A 20,621-nucleotide genomic window follows, 5' to 3' on the forward strand; every position below is an offset into this window, starting at 1 on the left:
CAGGTATTACTGAAGTCTGTCAAGTAATGATATTACAAAATTTCCTACAAAATTTCCAAAACCCACTTTACAGTAAGGTTGTGTTAGACGGATTAATATTTACCATGAACTAACAACAAGAAATATCGCATTTATTATTATTTGTTAATGTTTATTATTGCAATTAAAATTGTTCATGTAAATTCATTGTGCATTAACTTGCAATCAACTTGCAACTTGCTTAGTCAACTTGCAATCATAATTTATAAAAATGCACCAGTAAATGCACCAGTAAATGCTTAAATTAACATTAACTATGAATTGGTGTAGGAGTATTGTTCATTGTTAGTTCATGTTAACTAACGCATTATAATAATTAAATGTTACAGATATATTTTACTAGCATTTGCATAATGTAGACCAAAAAGAACCAGGTATTATATCTACCCTTGCAAAAATTAACCATGCTTTTTTGTAGTAACCATGTTTTTAACGTATTGATTACCATTGGTAAAACCATGGCCTACATTAGTGATTTCTAGGGGTCATAAATCCACAACACACACTTTTAAAAGCATATCCTATAAAATGCAATTTTCGTTATCAGAAGAGTCCGTGCGTACTCTACATGCACAGTCGGATTTTTCTAAACCCTGCGTAGGTCGTGCATGTGCCTAAAGGAGAATGTAGTACAGTATGTAGCCCTGAAGATGCATTGCATTTTGACGCAATGCACATGTGCCGTATGTCTGTGTACGAGTCAAATAAATTATACTTTGCAAGGCAATGCGTTTGACCGTACATATAAAATACAGACTATACTCTGGGCTTTATTCTGAAGTAAAGTACATTTTTTATGTCAACGCAAGGGTCCGCGTACAGTGTGCAGACCAAAATTTTTGTCAGAGTAGTGCGCACATACTGTATACGTGCACTGCCAAATTTTTTAAAGAACAGCAATGGTCCGATTCATGATTTTACATTTTGTTTGGTGTGTAGGTGTGTATTAGTAGATGTAAACGATATGCAAAAGGTAATGAAATAGTTGCTCTTTAAATCCTGCATACATTGTACAGGTAGGTCGTGCATGCACATACAGGAAATGTAGTATGTAGCCCGGGAGATGCAATGCATTTTGGCTCAATGCACATGCGTCGCATGTCTGTGTACAGGCACGAGTCAAACTACTTTGCAAGGCAGTGCATTTGACTGTGCGCGTACATTTGCGTATACGTAATTGGCGTTGACGAATCAACCCACCTACATTAGTGATTTCTAGGGGGTCATAAATCCAAAACACACACTTTTGAAAGCATATCCTATAAGATGTCGACATTATGATTTCCTTCAAATACATTTGCATGTACTTGATCCTCTGAAGGCTCGTCTGGGTGAGCAGCACTGTAAAGCGCTGCACACTGTATCTAATTACAGCTCACTTTTAGGACTGCTAAGATTCTCATTGTCACCTTAATAGCTGTATGTTCACACTTTATTAGTGAGTATTTTACAGCTCTCTTTCTCAATACCGCATGCCCACTAACTAACCCCTGGCAAAGTGCACTCGGCTGGAGACAGCGCAAGTTCGGTTGGGCTTTGAGGTGCTACAGCAGATCATTAAAATAACATGACAGGCTTAGCAGGTGGTACATCTCTAAATTGACTTTTTAATTTCGATATTTGGCCTATGATAAGGCGAACCAGACCCTCTTACACAGCATGCGGCGCAACAATCGTGAAACAACACGAAAGATGAGCTTTTATGTGCTTTTGAAATTGCTGAACTAATTTTTGTTGTTTCATAGCAGATTAAAGGTCATTTAATGGTATTTATTATTCATTAGCCAGATAAATAGGGACTATTTTATACACGTTTAAGAGACTTCTGTTAAAAACACATAAAAAGGTTGTTGTATATCAGTCTCATTTTATATCCGTAAAACATAAAACAGATGCTAATTGCTTTAGTAAATAAGAGTTATGGACCGTACGTACATCAATACTTTAATACCTTCGGTTTAAAATAAATTCTTTATTGCTTGGAACACAAATGGAAACTTTTGCTCTATTGAAACCTTGGTCAACAATCATTTTTATTGGTGCTATACATAAAGTTGACAAACAATGAAAATGCATTCATTCTTTCACACTTACATTTTGCTAAATTTCCTCTTTCATTCTTAAAAGAAAGTTATGCATGATTGTAAGTATGATGCCACAAATGTCAAATTTGCCTGTTAAAGGGATAGTTCACTCAAAAATGTACTTCTTTTTATTTACTCGCCCTTAAAGTCCCAATAAAATTCTTTTTTTTACAGTAATTTTTTGGGCCATTTTGCCTTTATTGATAGACAGTAATTGAGAGACGACAGGAAAGTAGAGGGAGGGGTATGGGATCGGCAAAGAACCTTGAGCCGGGATTCGAACTCGGGTTGCCGGAAGTGCGTTTGCACCATATGTCGGAGCGCTGCCCACTACACCATCGGCTCCGACACAATTCTTACTTTATAATGTAATATTGCATTGTTTATTATCTGTGTAAGTCATTTTTTATTCATGTGCCCTCATAAACGTAAATTAAAATTTGAAAGTGTACTTCCTCCCTTGTGGCAATCCTTTTCTGATGAGGTCAGCTAGACACTTGGGCGGGAGCATCCGTTAACTCCGCCCCCTCCTAGTGTCAGTCTGCTGCCCGTTCCATTTTTAAATTAAATGCCTACTTTTCTATATCCAATTAAATCACAGTAAAAAACACAAGCACGGCTACTGTTTTCCTCGTGTGATATTTCGTTTCGCTCTTCGCGACTTCCGGTTAACGGGGACTTTAAGTGTTCCAAACCTGTATATATTTACAAACATTTTTGAAGCAACCATTGACTTCTGTAGTATTAAGTAGTTTTTCCTACTATGAAAGTCAATGGTGCCCCAAAACTGCTTGACTATGAACAGACAACATGAGGGTTGGTTAATAATGAGAGTATTTAAATTTTTTGGGTGACCTATTCCTTTAAGATTGAACAAATACATATTCCTGGTTGTTCTGCAGGTGCGTTAAACATCTGTTCAGTCATGCAAAGGTATTTATGGCTGTTTCTTGATAAGCTCTAAAAAATGCTGTGTTGTTTTCCAAATTTGACCCAACCATGGATTAAAACAACACAGCGCTTTGGGCTAAACAACCCAGCATCCCTACTGAAAAGTTAAATGTCTGGTTGTAGCTGGTGTAGCAGGCTGGTTTTAGAGGGGTTTTGGCCACTTTGTATAGCTGGTCTAAGCTGGTCAGGCTGCGAGACCAGCTGACCCACCAGCTTGACCAGGCTGGAAGACCAGCTTAAACCAGCTACTTCCATCTTAAACCAGCTAAGACCAGCCAACCAGCTAGCTAAGCTGGCCAAGCTTCCAGCCTGGTCAAGCTGGTGGGTAAGCTGGTCAGCTACAAAGTGGCCAAAACCCCTTTAAAACCAGCCTGCTATACCAGCCTGACCAGCTAAAACCAGGCTACCCAACAGTTGGATTTATAACTACATATATATAAATACAGTGACTCAATATAAAGATCACAAACACACGCTATAGGCTGCGTTTGTGCTCGGAGAGACCTTGGCACAGTTCTCCTGAGGAGATAATTGTTTTTCCAAACCGTCTTCGAACACCCATGAAAATGAGGTAACCTCTCAGTAAACTGACAAACGCTACATATTTTTAGTCGTTTCAATCATGACATCCGTGTTTACTTCATTACTGGAAGCAATTAACAGGTTTCTTTGTTAACTCTTCTTTGTTTGCTCTATTTCCACTTTTGAGAGCGTGAGTCCGCATCATCATAACGCTAAATCTCCACCTTACCCAATAAATGCTTTCTGTGATTCCTTAGTCAACGCCACAGAATTAAGCATGACAACAAAAATCCACACTTTCAACATTCAAACACCTTGCAAGCTGATTGGCTGAAACACCAACGGGTGCTTTGCGGCACTGACACACATTGAAAAACTGAGATGAATGGGAAAGAAGACACACACACACACACACACAGAGAGAGAGAGAGAGAGAGAGAGAAAGAGACGTACACACGTGCACACCGTCATGTCTCTCATGGTAATGAAAGCAGCTCTTTGAATGCTCTCCAGAAACAGCTGCTCGACAATGGCTATGTATGTGTAGCTCTCATGTGTGTGTTCGTCCCCGTGCATGTGTGTATCTGCAAGTGCATGACCCCATCACACACGGCTCTCGTCATCATAATAGCACTCAGATAAGTACTTCACAGGCAATCATAATCAGTTGCCAAGCAACAAGAAAGCCTCGCTCTGAACGACCAGTGCAGAGATGACCATATAAGCTAATATCAATAATTCACATGTAATATCAAAACCATTAAAATGCATAATTGCGTTAAAATCTACATCTTTTGGAGATCTGAAGCCTATTTTACCTTCACAACAAGAAGAGCAAAACACGGCCGTCTCCATTATAACCAAGCTCCGCGTCCACAAAGCTCATTTCTTTACTTGTTGCATGCAGACCTGTGATGGATGCATTAAGCTGACGTGATATCTCTAGCTGTTCTTCATCAGCTATGCTCATCTGCCAGCCATCTCTATGCTATGGACTGAGCAATGGATCGCTTAGCGCTTAGCATGAAGCGTGCGGCAGCCCTGCTGATTAATAAGAACACTTTGAGCGAGCGGTAATGCAAAAAGGTGCAAACTTCAAACAAAGGCGCTATCACTTTAATTAAGCCTGATAATCCAGAGCACTAATGGATTCACAGTCTATTAGCCAGCCCCTTGATAGCACTAAGGACTTTTGTCAGTGTGAGAAAGAAAAGAAAGACGGTAAAGAGTTTCATTTCTTTTCACTGCCTAAGATCAGGTCATAAATTCGCCCTTTGTTGCTAGTTTTGTTTATACAGTAAGGATTCTGGAGTATTTTTTTAAACATCTACACACTGTTTTTATACATACTACTATATAGTTAATTTTGCGAGAAATATGCTGTTCCCAATCCCAAGCTCATCTTAAATCCATGATGTTACGTATTTCAGAGTGAAACAGGAGATTTATAAGAAAATAATGTTGCGTTGGACTTCATATTCACGCATTCGGCAGATTTATCCAAAGACAGACATACTTACAGACTATTACTAGGTATACATATTTTATCAGCAGGGTTTCCCGCAGCACTTTGCAGTTCGGGCGGCCCGCCTAAGCTGGGAAACCCTACCGCCTTAACTAGGTGGTACAAAATAATTTCGCTGCACAAAAGGCTGTCAAGTGACGCGTGCCACACGGCCGAAATGAGAGTGGTCCGTCACTGTCCAAGATAACCAATTTATAAAACATCTCGGAGAATAGCGCAGACGCGTACACCCCGCCCCTTTGATTTCCACGCCCCCCGGCTCTAACCACCTTAACTAAAAAAAATTCTGCAGGAAACCCTGTATCAGTATGTGTGTTCAAACCCATGACCCTTTGCGGTGCTAACTGAGATATACAGGACCATAGTGGATGCTGATCTAAGATGTCCATCACTGTACCAAAGTGAAACTAATGTCGAATTTGCCAAAACAGTGCCTATGCATAAACATTGTTTTTTTTAGACGATGATACTACAATAACTACAAATAAAAATGATTAAAGATTTGAAATAGCACACTCTAAAATATGCTGGGATATTATCAACCCAGCATTGGGTGAAAAAGGGACGAGCCCAGCCGCTAAAGCGGTTAAATTAACTTCGAAAACTCACACTGCGTCTCCCTTGCCATACTTCCTGCATCCCCTGTTACGCCTTTTTCGGCATATTTCAGATAGCGAGGGGTTTTCCGCCTTTTATACTTCCTGACTCCCACGTCATCCCGCTGGTGACGTTACGCCCCACCATTGGTATAATTTGATATACAAATTTAGACGCACTTAAGCATCGGCGCGTTCCAATAGTGTTACTATGGTGACGCAACTCAAGTTCCCTCGAAAGAGAACCAGACTAAAGCCATCCCAACATGCTGGTCTCTTTTTGATCCAGTGCTGGGTTGAAAATAACACAGCATTTTTAGAATGCATGCACCAATCTGTACAGAAAAGATCGGAAATGTTTTTAAGAAAGTAAATAAAGGGTCCATTTTAATTTAATTACAGTACATTTCCTCACTGAATAGTTTTTTTTTTATTTCATCTGTTGGAAGAATGTCTACCCTTGCCATTTCTAAGTCAAAATGGTTCTGCCATTTGTTATTTTCTCACCAGTGCCCTCCACTAATATTGGCACACTTGGTAAATATGAGCACAGAAGGCTGTGAAAAAATTTCTTTGTTGTTTAACCTTTGATATTTTGCAACAAAAAAATTTACAAAACAAAAAAACTCTCATTAAAAGAAACAATTACAAACACAACACAGTTTTATAAAAAAATTAAGCGTTGTTAAATGTATGTCAATACTTTGTGTTGCCTCCCTTTGCCAAGATAACAGCTCTTGGCAGGCTTCTTCTCTAAAGGCTGATGAGGTTGGAGAATACATGGCAAGGGATCTGAGACCATTTATTCATACAAAATCCCTCCAGATCTTTAGAATTTGAGGTCCACGGTGATGGACTCTCCCCTGCAGTTCACCCCAGAGGTTTTCTATTGGTTTTAAATCATGGGGGAACCCACAGCATCTAAGAAATCGTCTTGGGTTACCTATGTAACCCTTGTTCCCTAAGAAGGGAATGAGACGCTGCATGTCCCTTACCATACTTGCTGCATCCCTGTTACGCCTTCTTCGGCATATTTCATATTTCAGCTAGCAAGGGCGTTTTTCAGGTCGCCTTTTATACTTCCTGGCTCCTGCGTCACCCCGCCGGTGACGTTATGCAGCACCATTGGTTGAATTTTATATACACATTCAGATGCGCTCACGCCTGGGGGCTTTCCCATAGCATCACTATGGCGACCCAGCATGAGTTCCCTCGAAAGGGAACCAGACTAAAGTCTCGTAATTTAATTATTAGATTAGGGGCCTCATAGTTGATTTCACATTGCTTTCAGTCTTTGACATGATCTTATCAGTAAATATTAAATATATCAAGGTTATATTTTCACAAAATGTTGTTTACATTATGTAGGAGGATTTTATGTAGAAAACAATAAATTACAAAAAAATGACTTTAGCTGGGTTTTCACAGGGTCACAAATAAATTCTCTCAGAATTTGATACAGACATGTCTTTATTTATTCTAAAACTAACATCTGATAAGTATGACATTTTTGTGTCACTCCCTAAATCACTGCTCCCCTCAGTCTGACCCTTGTAATCTTTTTTACAGTAGATTAGTTAGTTCTGCACTGTAGCAAAACCCTCATTGTCTGCCATAAATAAACTATATATATATATATATATATATATATATATATATATATATATATACACATCCTTGTTAAAAATCTTTGAACACTGTAGTATGACAAAAAAAAATCAAATATTGTCTTAATCGTAGTTTAATTGTGGTCAAGCAGTGCTGCTCTACCTTTTAAGGCCTGTCTGAGATCTGAGTGGTTCTTGATCCTCCAATCTCAAGAGATTTGTGTCCTCTGCTTTGCTTCAACCACTCACTCGCTGAGACCTCAAAGCGATAGTTTATCCAAATATTCTCTCACGCCATCCCAAATGTATATGAATTCCTTTCTTCAAGAAGTTTATATTACAATACCACCATGTTATGGTTTAATATGGGGCTCAACACAGTCAAGCTCGAAAACGCACATACATTCATCAGTAAAGTCTGTGTAAAATCCGATGTTAAATGTGTTGTCGGTTTTTCACACCAAAGACACCAAAGTTTCTTTCACCAAAAAAAAAACAACAGGTAAAAAACATACGTTTTCAAAATCTTGGAAAAACAGGCAGGATTCTTTGCTGCCAAAAACTGGGGGCGTGTCCGCTGTCGGCTCTGAAACCACACCTACTCATGGGAAACCAAGGTAAAGGATTGCAGCGATTAGCAATTAGCAACATTATCCAAGTTTCAACGATCCAATCAATGGACGAATTCAAGTATCACCCTACCTTTTTTTATTTCAGAAGCCGTTTTACTTAACAGGAAAAATAAGACAATCATCACTTCCTTTTCATTGTCACTTTAAAGGTGCCGTAGAAAGTCATACACTCAGGTGGCTGAGTTAGCGCTATATGCTAGTAAATGCTATATGCTAGCATTAAGGCTGAAGTTCTACTATTGACATTAGGGTTGTTGCGGTGACAGAATTTTCCCACCGGTTAATCAGCGCGTGACAAACCCGGTTTTACCGGTTTCACCGGGTGGGAGGGGCTTATAAATGCACAGAAGTTCGCATTTTACTTTCACTTTTGAATTAGATGCAACTGTTGTTTAAATCCAGCGCTTGCGTACGCTGCGTTAAATCGCGTATGAATTTGCGTGCAAATGCGAGTGCAACAGCTGGTTTAAGTGCTTGAGTCAATGTGCGCAGGTACTTCTGACAGAAACCCGCCAGTCCCAAGCAGAGCAACCGGCTATTCCTCCATAAAGCGCTGCTTGAATGATGGGTTTATTATTATTCTTAATGAAAAACATGACAACAAAACAATCTCGCCTATATTAAACATCATATATGTATCTTTTAACAAAAACGAGTAAGCACGCGGCTTCTGCCATCGTCTGCTCGGCGCAGTCTGACAGGAATAAATTAAATCTGACACCTGCAGCCGCTGCTCTGTGATGACGCGAGCCTCGCAAACTCTGATTGAAATAAATGAAATCCGACACCTGCTGCTCTGTGACGTGATGCGCGTTCAGCTTCGCTGAATTCAGGGAGCAGACACATTCAGTTGTAAGTGTTTGCTCTCTATAACGAAACTAAATTATTTAATTACAAGAAAATATCAAAACGACGGTGAAAGACGGTGTCGCGGTGGGCAAGTGATCTTACCGGTGAGAGGCTGAAGCACCAGTAATCACCGTTTTACCGACTATCGCAACAAGCCTAATTGACATTACAGTTGTTTTGCTGATAAAGCTCAAACATAAAAGGTCTGTTTATACACACACACACACACACACACACATGTTGGTGTATGTGGTTTACGGGGACATCTCCATAGACGCAATGCATTTTATACTGTCCAAACTGTTATATTCTATTCCCCTTGCCTACCCCATTCCCTAACCCCAATGTCACAAAAACCTGTTGCCAGTCTTTAATCTATGAAAAACTACCATTTAGTATGTTTTTTTAGCTTTTCCGTTTATGGGGACACTGTCTGTGTCCCCGTAAACCACCTTTATAGCATAATAAACATGTCATTATACACTATTCATGTCCCTGTAAACCACATAGACCAACCCACACACACTAGACCTGTTTGAGTCGTGACTCACTCGGATCTTTAACCCGGATCTTTAAATTAACTCATGAGTCGCGAGTCTCTAGTGTCATTAACCCGGATCAGTTGAGTCCTACTACAATTCAATGTAAAACCATAAACAGCGCCACCACACACACAAACCTCTTTCAACATTATTGATGAGACTGATCTGCGCGAGAACTGACCCGAGATTCTCACTCAGAGCCGGAAACATTGCAAACTCCAGAGACCTGTGGATCCGCGTGAGCCGCGAACTGACCCGAGATTCTCACTCAGAGCCGGAAACAATGCGGACTCGAGAGACATGCGAATCTGCTCTGACTCGAGAATCTCTCAACTCGTAACCAGCTGATCAGTAACCAGCTGATCCGCCGGCTGATACGTAACTGGCTGATCTGCGCGAACTATCTCTCCGGCTCTGATTTCACGCGAATCAGCCGTTTAGTGGATCTGTAGAGCGAGTCTCGTGTCCATGGTCTGCGAGTCTGCAATGTTTCCGGCTCTGAGAATCTCGAGTCGCGTGGATCAGCCGGTTACAAGTGGGTCTGTACTGAGTTTCCTTGGCAATTTAGCAATACTGACTCAAGTGACTCACACAACCCGGATCACTTGAGTGAGTGACTCACAATAACCCGGATCCTTAAAAGGAATCAAGTTTGCCAGGCCTAACAAACACACACAAACACAGAGCTACTGAAGGAGCTGCTCTGGGAAACAGCCAATCAGAGCAAAGCTCAACATTATTATTCATGACCCTTCCAAATAAGGTAATAATAGACCATTTAATTCTAAAGGCAAATCCTAGGGTTGTAAATAGACATGGAAAACCATCTCTAGATAATTTTTGCACTTTATAAAGCCACACATATTCTATGTAGATATCAGAGAGCAGTTAAACATAATTTTTTTTAAATGGCAGAACAGTGATAACAACGAAACCCATCGGTTTCCCATTTTTCATAAACGTGGAGTCATATGGGTTACTTTAATGATGAATGTGTGTGCTTTTGAAGCTTTACTATCTTGAGCCATATAACATCATTACAATAGCGGCATTGTAATATATAATATAAAACTTATGAAATGAAGTCATATACATGGCATGAGTGTGTGTAAGATTGTGAATTAATTTTTTATATTTGGGCAAACTATTGCTTTAAAGCTGAGTCATTTTCTCAACCTCATGATGTCTGAATTTTTCCTTTTAACTGATACAACATGGTGTTAGTAATGCCAAGGTCATGAGCTCAATTCCCTGAAAATGCATTAAATGATCAAATGTAATGCTTAGATGCACTGACAGTGGTTTTGGATCAAATCCCCCGCCCCACTAACCCAACATACAATAAGCACAGTTTGAGACTGCATAGCTAATGTCACCCATACCTCATACACATTTATTCGACATCTCACATCGGACTATTGGTGTTAATGCTCAAATGTGCATATGAGAACATGTATACAAGGTGTTGAAGGATCCCAGGTTAGATCTGTTCTCATACTACTTTTTTTTCTTTTAAGTAAACTTAAACCCATACTTTTGTTTTTCAAAACACATACTGACAACCTCAAGCCAAATAAAGGTGTTTTTTGTTTAGCGTCACATGACACTTGTTATTATGCTTATTAAAATACTGCTCTCTATTTTAACACCTGTATCTGTTTAAACACTACAAACTGCAACCTCTGCACGCTATGTCACAAAATAAACCCGAAAGTTGCAAAGGGAGTGAAAAAAATTGAAAAGAGAAAAAAACATTTGATAATGGTGGCACATTGCGTTGTTGTCAACGCCTCGCGTCTTGCAAACTTTGCAAGATGCGTACAATGAGTAATATTTATGGAAAAGAACGAGTATCGTTCTAGTGATGTGTCACAGCACAGGTGCTTACAAAACAGAAAGTGCATTTTTGCCAAAAGATATTTATAACTGTATGGAGATCTTTGGTGCATTTCCAGGGGTGGTGACAATCTGTCTGTTGTGTTATTATAGTGTTATGCTGTTTATAAAACACTTGAAACTTTATGAAGTACTTGTGGGTTCATGTGCTGCTTATTGCATTAGTGCAGTAATTCTCAAAGTGTGGTCCGCAGACCACCCCCCCAGTGGTCCGCCAAAAGATGACCTAAACTAGGCAAGTGTTTATACAATTGTCACTTATTGAAGTAGATTTTTAATGCACTTGCAAAACTGTGATATCAGTTCTTGCCATTCTGTTTTAATAACGTAAAAATGGATCTGTGGCTAAACCATCAACTGAAAGCAGCTAAAATCCACAGATCTATTAGTTTTGTAATGTACTAGTTTTTGTTTCATGTGTAAAATCCCTGTCATTTCAGTGATTTTGGACATTAAGGGGAACATTTTTTAGCATTTTATTGTTACCATAGTTACAACCATAGACTTCATATACCCACCACCTCAGTTTTAAACTAAGGGCTCTTTGGAATGACATTAAGTTGGACATAGGCTGTTATAGTATGTTTAATTGCAGTTTTTTTTTCACATGTGCAGTTTGTTGTTCATATTAAGCTTAACTCATTTCACATTTACTTGTTCAATTGAAATAAAAATCATATAATAATTTCTGAACATAGCATTGCATTTGTGTTTAAAAAAAATTTTTTTTGCCTTGAAACAGTTGCATATTAAGCTTAAATTTAGCTTATCCTTCCTATTTTGTTGTTTTTTGGGGGCATGTTAGAGTGGGATTCTGTTAGGTGGTCCTCAGAAAAAAATTTGAAGATGGTCCTTGGGCTGAAAAAGTTTGAGAAACACTGCATTAGTGTATACGAAAAGGTGTTTGCGCAAAAATGTAATGAAAATATGTATAAGCATTAATGTATACAAAAATTTGGTTTTCTGTCCTTGGGGGTGAAATGATGTAAATCTATATTTACGTGTTTGCCAGTTATATAAACTATTAGGATGCTGGAAAATTTTACTAGAAGAGAAAAAAATAAAGCTGTAGATGTACATGTTGCAAAGTGATTGGTGAGATTATGTATGATTATATATCATAGAGGTATAGAGGTATGATTGTGTAAACTCATCTGCCTAACAAAAGCAATTAGAAATAAAAAAGAAATTAAACTACATCACTTCAACCTGAATATTCCTGATATTTGCTACAAATAAGAGAAGGGAACATTGAATATTAGAAGTAAAATAATTGGTAAACTGCCCTCAGAATTCAAAATAACTAAACACGAAAGATGGATGGTAATTATTTGTTTTCTGAAAGTTAAACGTATAATTGCATGTTATTGGAAAAAAATAAGAAAGTCCTACTGTCTCACTGGATAAAGAGGATGACCTCATGTCTGGTTTTAGAAAAGATTACTTATTTTTTGAGAAATAAAATCCAGAGTGTTATACAATTTTCTGGATAATCTAGATCAGGGGTCACCAACGTGGTGCCCGCGGGCACCAGGTAGCCCGCACAGAGTCTGTGAGGTGCCCGCCAAAGCACATTCTATTAATAGTCTCAACTGTATTATTTATTCATTACATATTTTTTTATATTAGCTTGGCTTGGTTTACGTATGTTAAAATTTTAAACAATACTAAAACATATAAACAAGTCAATTAAAATAAAATAAACAAGTAAAACAAAAAAGTTTTAAGTAGACTATATCAAAAAGTAGCCCTCCAGATTGTTTTATCCATTGTGGTAGCCCTTGCTCATAAAAAGGTTGGAGACCCCTGATCTAGATGGTGATGCTTTCGTGGAACTGATGGACATTAAGTAAGGGATAATGTAGAGGCAGCCGGTAGTTATTGGGAAATAAACCACTAAAATGTTCTGTGATACCGTCTCCAAGGTATGAGATGTGTTTATACAAAATTAATTAAATCATTAAGTCATGTGATTGATTTGATGTTTACATTTAAAATACATTACGAACATATTATATATTTTTTGAAAGCATATTATAATTTAAAGGCTTTATTTTTACCTGGCATTTTTTAGTGTTGCAATGGCAATACCGCAACACTGTGAAACCGTGGTATTCTTGCTAATCATACCCCCAGAATCTTATACCGGCCCATGCATAGTTCCTAGCCATATTGGCCAAGGAAATCGCAACTTAAAGTTTTTTTTGCTGCCTTAGTACACGATGTAACTACAGAAGAGTCAAGTTTTAAATAGGAAAAATATTGATATATATTTAAAAATATATGTTTTAGCACTATGCTAATGGTCTAATCAGATTCAATGAATTATGCTAAGCTATGCTAAAAGTGGTACCGCCAGATCCGGAGATCGGCTGATTGGATTTCAAAACAGTAAAACTCAGATGTTTAACTTTTTCTTTAAAAAAGTGGAGTGTTCCTTTAAAGCTACACCATCACTTTTTGAGTCAAACTAGTTCCTTACTTTTACAAGGATATGATATGAACTGCAAAACAGTGTAACACATGCTAATACTTTATAAATAATGAAATACTGCATGTGAGACAGGCTTGCAGTAAAATGTGCTGTGACTCTGATGTGTGCTGGTCCAACCCTTTCACTAGTTCAATAAATACCCGCCCCGCGTCATCGTGTGACGTCACGGCTGTCAATGGAAAATACAATGCAGAACCCATTGAAGTCACAAATCCAGTGTTTCTGCTGCTTGTGGTTTTGGAGTAGTCTTAGTTAATTTTAACTCCCTCGTGTAAAACATCTCATCTTGATTTCTCATTTTAAACTATTTATAAGCCTGTGTGTCTCAATACATACAGCCTTAATATGACTTAAAACGCTGGATTTATCAATACTAATGGCATAAAAACATAAGGGTAGGCAATTATTTAGGGTCGTTTCGTTTTATATATGATAAGCCATGTTGTCTATTAGCCTACGACACAAATGCCAATATTTACATTCATGTTCAAGTTCCAAAACCCACCACTGACAGATAAGTAACAAGTAAAAGTTATTTCCAAACTTCGGTCCTTATAACTACTTACATTATGTACGATACGGCATAAATAAACAGCGAATGGCAATGAATGAAACATGAGGAATATGGAAACAGTTACCTTCTGGTCCACGATGGAGCATGCCATCTCTCGGACCTGCGCCAGGCTGAACTCCCCGGAGTCCAGCAGGACGGGTTCCCGGCTCAACCCGATCTGGATCTGGAAAGAAATGCCTTGCGACCCCGGGAGGGGGCTCGGCGGTCGGATTACCGGAGGCACGCTCATATGAAATCCCCTGATGTCAAAACAATCACGTTTGGACGGCGATCGGATCGGGTTTGCTGGTTCGGTCAGCGCGCCGCGACGAGTTCACACACCGGTTGCGCAAACTGAGCCAAACTTCAGATCCCTGAAGACAAATGTTAACAGACAAACAACGCGAATTTGACGGAAAACGGTAGCATGAAGAGGAACGGAAATGCAAAGAGTTATTCGGACATTGAGAGTCGATGATGATGATGGAGATATAGACGTCAGATATGTTTAATGTTGGGCTCTGATAAGACACCGCCTCCTGGCTGTTTCCTTCATCACGGAGGATCAGACGATGCTGCAATGGCGAACAGTCATATAAATGTGAAAGTTTCAATGCTAAAGATTAATAATCATTCACTAATACGTTCATTTTGGGAGTTCAACAGTACAAAAAGTATACACTCTATAGATCAAACAAATTAAGGATAAAATGGGTTATATATAAAGGTTTCTAAAGGTACTGTATGGTATAAGGCAATGGTTCTCAAACTGGGGGCCCCGTTTAATGTCATTTTATAAAATACATTGTATAATTTAATAGGTTTTGTTTAATTCAAATTTTACGTTTTATAATGTTTTATGTCATAAATTTTCTTTAGGGGGCCAAGAAAGGATGCACCGTACACAAGGGGGGCACATGCCGAAAAAGTTTGAGAGCCTTTAACATCCACAAAACCTTCAACAAAACATTTTTTGTAGTGAAAATTTCTTCAAATTGTTAAAAGGTAAAAAACAAATGCTTTTCTTATTAAAACCTTTGACTAAAAGGCTCTCAGATGAACCAAAAATGCTTCTTTTATGGCATCCCTGCAACAAACCCTTTATTTTTAGGAGTTTAGTTAGTCTAGATTATAGAAACAACTAGACCGTCACCTAATATGTGGGTAGTGTTCGGGCATATACAGTCTTGTTCAAAATAATAGCAGTACAATGTGACTAACCAGAATAATCAAGGTTTTTAGTATATTTTTTATTGCTACGTGGCAAACAAGTTACCAGTAGGTTCAGTAGATTCTCAGAAAACAAACAAGACCCAGCAATGTGTTCGGCGCGTCCAGTCAGCCTAAGTGCATCTCGTGTCTTGTCAAAATAAGTGCCTGCTGCAGACGCGTCTAAAGGCTTTATGATAAAAGAGACACTCGCGTTTGCCAAATACTCGCATAATCTCGTGCGTAATCAGAGTTTACTGTTAAGGGAGTGTCTTGAGTGTATTTGGTGAAAGTGAGCGTCTCTTTTCTCATACGGTTTTGACGCGTGTGCAGCAGGCACTTATTTTGACAAAACACGTGATGCACATGGTTCACATGATGCAACAAACACATTTTTTGAAAACTCAAGCAACACACATGACACTCAAAACACTTATTTTGAATTTGCGCCCCTCGGAGGTGTACCTTAGCATGCACCATTAACAAGTGTAAAAAGCATAGTATTTTGGAGGAAATTGTGTTTACTATGGTACATATATTTGTAATGTCTGAAAGGTTGGCTATGGCTAATGACTATGCATGCACTCCAATAATGGCTGGGTTATTTGGGTAAATATTGGACGGAACACACCGCTGGGTTAAAATTGACCCAATGCTATGTTGTTTTAACCCAACTGCTGGGTTATTATAACCCATGGTTGCAAAACAACAACCCAACATTGGGTCATTTTTAACCCAGCATGTATTCTGTCCAATATTTACCCATTATGGGTTAAAAATAACCCAGCCTAATCTTAAAAAACTGTTGCTACAGAGGGTTCTTCACAGAGATGCATAGGAGAACCATCTTGGTTTCCCAAAAAACCTTATAGTCAAAGCCCATTATGCTAAATTATGTACCTTATGCACTTATGCCATACAGTACTTAGCCATCTATTCTAACGTAACTATACATTTTAGAAGGCAATACATCACAAATGAAACATTTCACAGGAGTTTACTACATGAAGGCATTTACTGTCTTCTTGAATTGGAGAAATTACGATTTAATTGCATGCATTGTGTTGCTGTTAGCTTTAACACAGTTAGTCCCGCCCCATCTGCTACAGTATATTGGGAGGAAAAGTGTCCAACATTTCTCACTAACACTCACACTATTTATACAACAAAATGGTGTAAAATAGTGCAAATTAGGACGCACACAAAACCTTTGCCCAGACAAAGCCGAGTGGCTTGTTAAATTTCCTTTTATTTTTGATAAAACTCACGCATGAGAATGGAAATATCTGACCAGGTTTGATGTACTGTACCTCGGTGTGTGCCGGCATTTTGTAAACAGAAGGGCTCAAGGACTTGTAGTTGCTAGGAGAGAGGCCAGCTGATGCTCGCCTCCCACGCTTAGTGCTCATCGCTGCTGTAGTAAGATACAGAAGGCCGCCAATATCACTCGAATCAGTGAGAGAGATCACGTATAAAACTGATGATTTGAAGTCAAATTAGGCCCACGCAAAATGTTTCACCCAAACAAATGTGTCGATTGTTGCAGCGTTTGTTATTTTCAACTTGTATTGGTAGTGCCTTAACAAAACTGACTGATATAAGTACTTTTTTGGTTACAGCAGTTTTTCTATTTGGAAAAATAAACTGTGCAATGAACAGTTCTCAAAATAACCACAAGAGGCAGTATTTTTGTTCACTATAATGTTTCGAATGGGTACACTGTAAAAAAATGCAGCGTGAAGTTAAAACAACGTGGCAAGTCAATTCAAAATACTATTTTAAGTTTTGACCTGTGATAAGTTGACATAATTTATAAAAACAAATTGAAGTTGTTTAAGTCAATTTATTAAGTTAAAGTAACATAAAAATGACAAAAAAAGCTGCATTTTCGTTACAGTGCTAGAGAATAAGTGACAGCTCCTTTGGAGGTTACATTTATCAGTTGTCTCATTTCGGGAATAAAATTAATCTAAAATTAATATTTATTCCTTGTGAGACCTATTAACTGTAATTTCATGTTTACTTTAAAGTGTAGCTGGTGCTTTTCTGAGATAAAAAAACTCGTCCCCGCTTAAATTCACGTCTACCGCGTCTAGTTTGCCGCTTGAACATTTTGAGTTTACTCGCTTCATTCGTGCATGAAAGCCATGGTGAAATTCTAGTCATTGAGACATTCACGCGAAAATTCGCTTCATGGTAGGGGCTTCTGCGACTTCGCTCGCTTCCTGTAATCACGTCACTACTAGAGCAAGCTCCTGATTGGTTAATGCGGTGCGTTTTTCCGCGTTTTCCACGGCATTGCTCAATTTGCCCCATTCGCACAAACTAGAAGTGCGAATGAGGTGGAATCGCGTTTACCGTGCTAAACACCCCTTCGCGCCGCGAGACTTCCAGGTGTGCGTCAACGCGTCTTCACATTGACTTAACATTAAAAATCACTCGCGCTTGACGCCTCTACCGCGGCTGGTGTGAACGCAGCATAAAAAGTCATGTCCTCTTTAAAATCTGATGGATATTTGCATGACCTTTTGGCATCATTGAATTGCATGTAAATAAATAAGGGCTTCATAGTAGTACAGTTTGCAATTCTTGTATATCTCTTTAAAAGGCCTTCCTGTTATTATTTCGCTTTGTTTGTTGTTTGTGAATGTGTTTCATTTTGCCCCCTTCAGGACTCTGAAATACAAAACAGGTATCAACTGCATCCCTACTATGTTTTTAAGGTGACACAAACATCGCGCCCGGTGCCTCCGTTTCAGGTGACTGACCTTTCCGTGCGCATCGATTCTTGTTTGATGCCGTACACCCTTCGTGACGTGCAATTTCTCGTTTGACAAAAGGAACTAAAATTATTCCACTCATAAGCCTGTAAAATAATCTTCCTGAAATAAGTCTAAATTACAGAAGACAGGAAGTCAAAAGATTAGCCGAGCATGTCGCACAGAAAAGGCGAGAAACGCCGCCAGTCACTGGCATATGCCAAAGCACCTCTTGACAGATAATAAGGTTCCTCTGTGTTAGGAGTCATTACAGGTCAGGACCCCCAGCAGCATGTCATGATGAAGTCTAATTGCAATTTATGTAATAAGTGGGAAAGAGTTTTAGTAACATGGTCGAAAATGGAGAATAAATGATTAGGGGCTTGGCAGAAATGACAGTTTTCAGTTTAGTACCTCGTTCTCTCTCTCTCTCTCTTTCTCTTGCCGAAGCTCACTTGGCAATTAACTCAACGCCCATTACATCCTCAGTGCTGATCTGACTGACGGGGAAAATGTCTATATTTATAATTATGGTGAGTGGAGCGACTGCTCCATCAAGCCTTTTTATGACATGGAGGTTTTGACTGAAACTGTTGATGTCAGGTGTAGCATCTTCTTGGTGCATTGGATGTTGGGGTTTGGGTTGAGATTCGTCACGCAATCCAGCTTAAAATTTTTGACAAATATACTTTTCGTATTTTAAGCAATGAAGTACTGTCTGAATGGCGTTTCTCACAATTATGCCATAGAAGAACCATTTTTGGTATCTTAAAAGAACAAATCAGTCAAAGGTTCTCTAAAGAACCATTTACTGTAGCAAAAAAATGGTTCTTCTATTGCATCATGAAGCACCTTTATTTTTAAGAGTGTATCGTGTTTAGTCTTGCTGCTTTGAACATATGATCGTCTGTATATATTGCCTCGCAGAAACGAATGTTTATTTCCCTAACATGCAATTGAGAATCACCTAATCATCTAATACGCTGTAAATATACAATGCGTGTGGATCCCAAGTAAACTCATCTGGCAATCAGAGGGATAAAGTGGGCGCATCAAATGAAAATAAGCATGTCTGATGTGAAACCATTGTTTCACAAGAGCCACCCATCAATCTTTTGTGGACCTCTTCAGCCGATGCGTCCTCTCTGCATGCTTAATTTCATTCAGCTGTTCATTCACTGACCTTTTGTTCTCATTCATTATCTTTCCTGTGGACATCTTTAAAGCTAGCGAAAATTTTCCAATGATTTGGAATTGAATGCATGGTTTTCCGTAAAAGTCTACAATATTTGCGGGGTAATGCAAAAGGTTTATTTTAATTACATTTATGCTTTTGACAGACCTTATCGTGAAAAGTAAAGATATTACCCAAGGTTTTTAACCATACTGCTCATAACCATACCATCTCAAATGTAAATATTTGGTGGTTTAAATACCCACGCTAAGTCTCTTTTAAAGTCGCCATGAAACGGAAGTAGCGATTGTCTTATTTCCCCTTCTGACATGAAAAAGGTATGGCTAGCAGTGGTGGCCGGTGACTTTGTGTGTATGCTTTCTTTTTTCAAAATATGTGTTCTGCGCGTCGAGTGATCCTGTGTGCATCACGTGTCTTGTCAAAATAAGTGCCCGCTGGAGACGCATCTAAATGGTTTATGATAAAAGAGACGCTCGCGTTTGCCAGATCCTCGCATAATCTCATGCGTAATCAGAGTTTACTGTTAAGGGAGTGTCTTGTGTGTATTTTGTGAACGTGAGCGTCTCTTTTGTCATAAACGATTTTGACGCATCTGCAGCAGGCACTTATTTTGACAAAATACGTAATGCACATGGTTCACATGACACAACAAACACATATTTTGAAAACGCAAGCAACACACATGACACTCCGAACACATATTTTGAATTTGTGCACCTCGGATGAGCAGCCACTGTTCATCCATTGAGAACGGATTGGATCGTTTGAAATTAGATCGTGTTGCTAATTGCTAATCACTGCAATTTTTTTCTCTGACCCCGCCCACCTGCCATACCATATGACCGGAAGTAAAGAGAGATTGTTTCGAGGAGGGGAGGAGATTTGCATTTTTGATTGAAGATTACATAAGTTTTTTTTTTTTTAAATAATGAAGCTCAGATAAGTCATTTCGAAACAAATGACATTTTTTAATTTCAATTTCATTGCAACTTAAAAGTTTTTAAAGCATTTTTATTATGCTCCATGGTTAGGTAAGTGCAAATTTCAGAATTTTCATGTCCATAATGAAGAAACGTCACTTCCATAACATTGTTTCTTCCTCATCAATGTGCATACCAAAATTTATAAAAGAAATATTAAATGTTCTTTCTAGAGCTGTCCCTTTTTA

General features: G+C 38.7%; 1 protein-coding gene across 1 annotated transcript in view; it reads right to left on the reverse strand.

Annotated features, from left to right (window-relative positions):
- Window positions 1-14,813, reverse strand: part of prkd1 (protein kinase D1) — a 61,378-nt gene extending 46,565 nt beyond the window's left edge. The window contains exon 1 of the mRNA XM_065288301.2: window positions 14,376-14,813. Within this exon, the coding sequence (XP_065144373.1) occupies window positions 14,376-14,540 (165 nt within the window). The 5' untranslated portion in view covers window positions 14,541-14,813. The remainder of the gene's footprint in view (window positions 1-14,375) is intronic.
- Between the last annotated feature and the right edge of the window lie 5,808 nt (window positions 14,814-20,621).

This window comes from Paramisgurnus dabryanus, chromosome 17, assembly GCF_030506205.2.
Source record: "Paramisgurnus dabryanus chromosome 17, PD_genome_1.1, whole genome shotgun sequence".
Classification (NCBI taxonomy): domain Eukaryota; kingdom Metazoa; phylum Chordata; class Actinopteri; order Cypriniformes; family Cobitidae; genus Paramisgurnus; species Paramisgurnus dabryanus.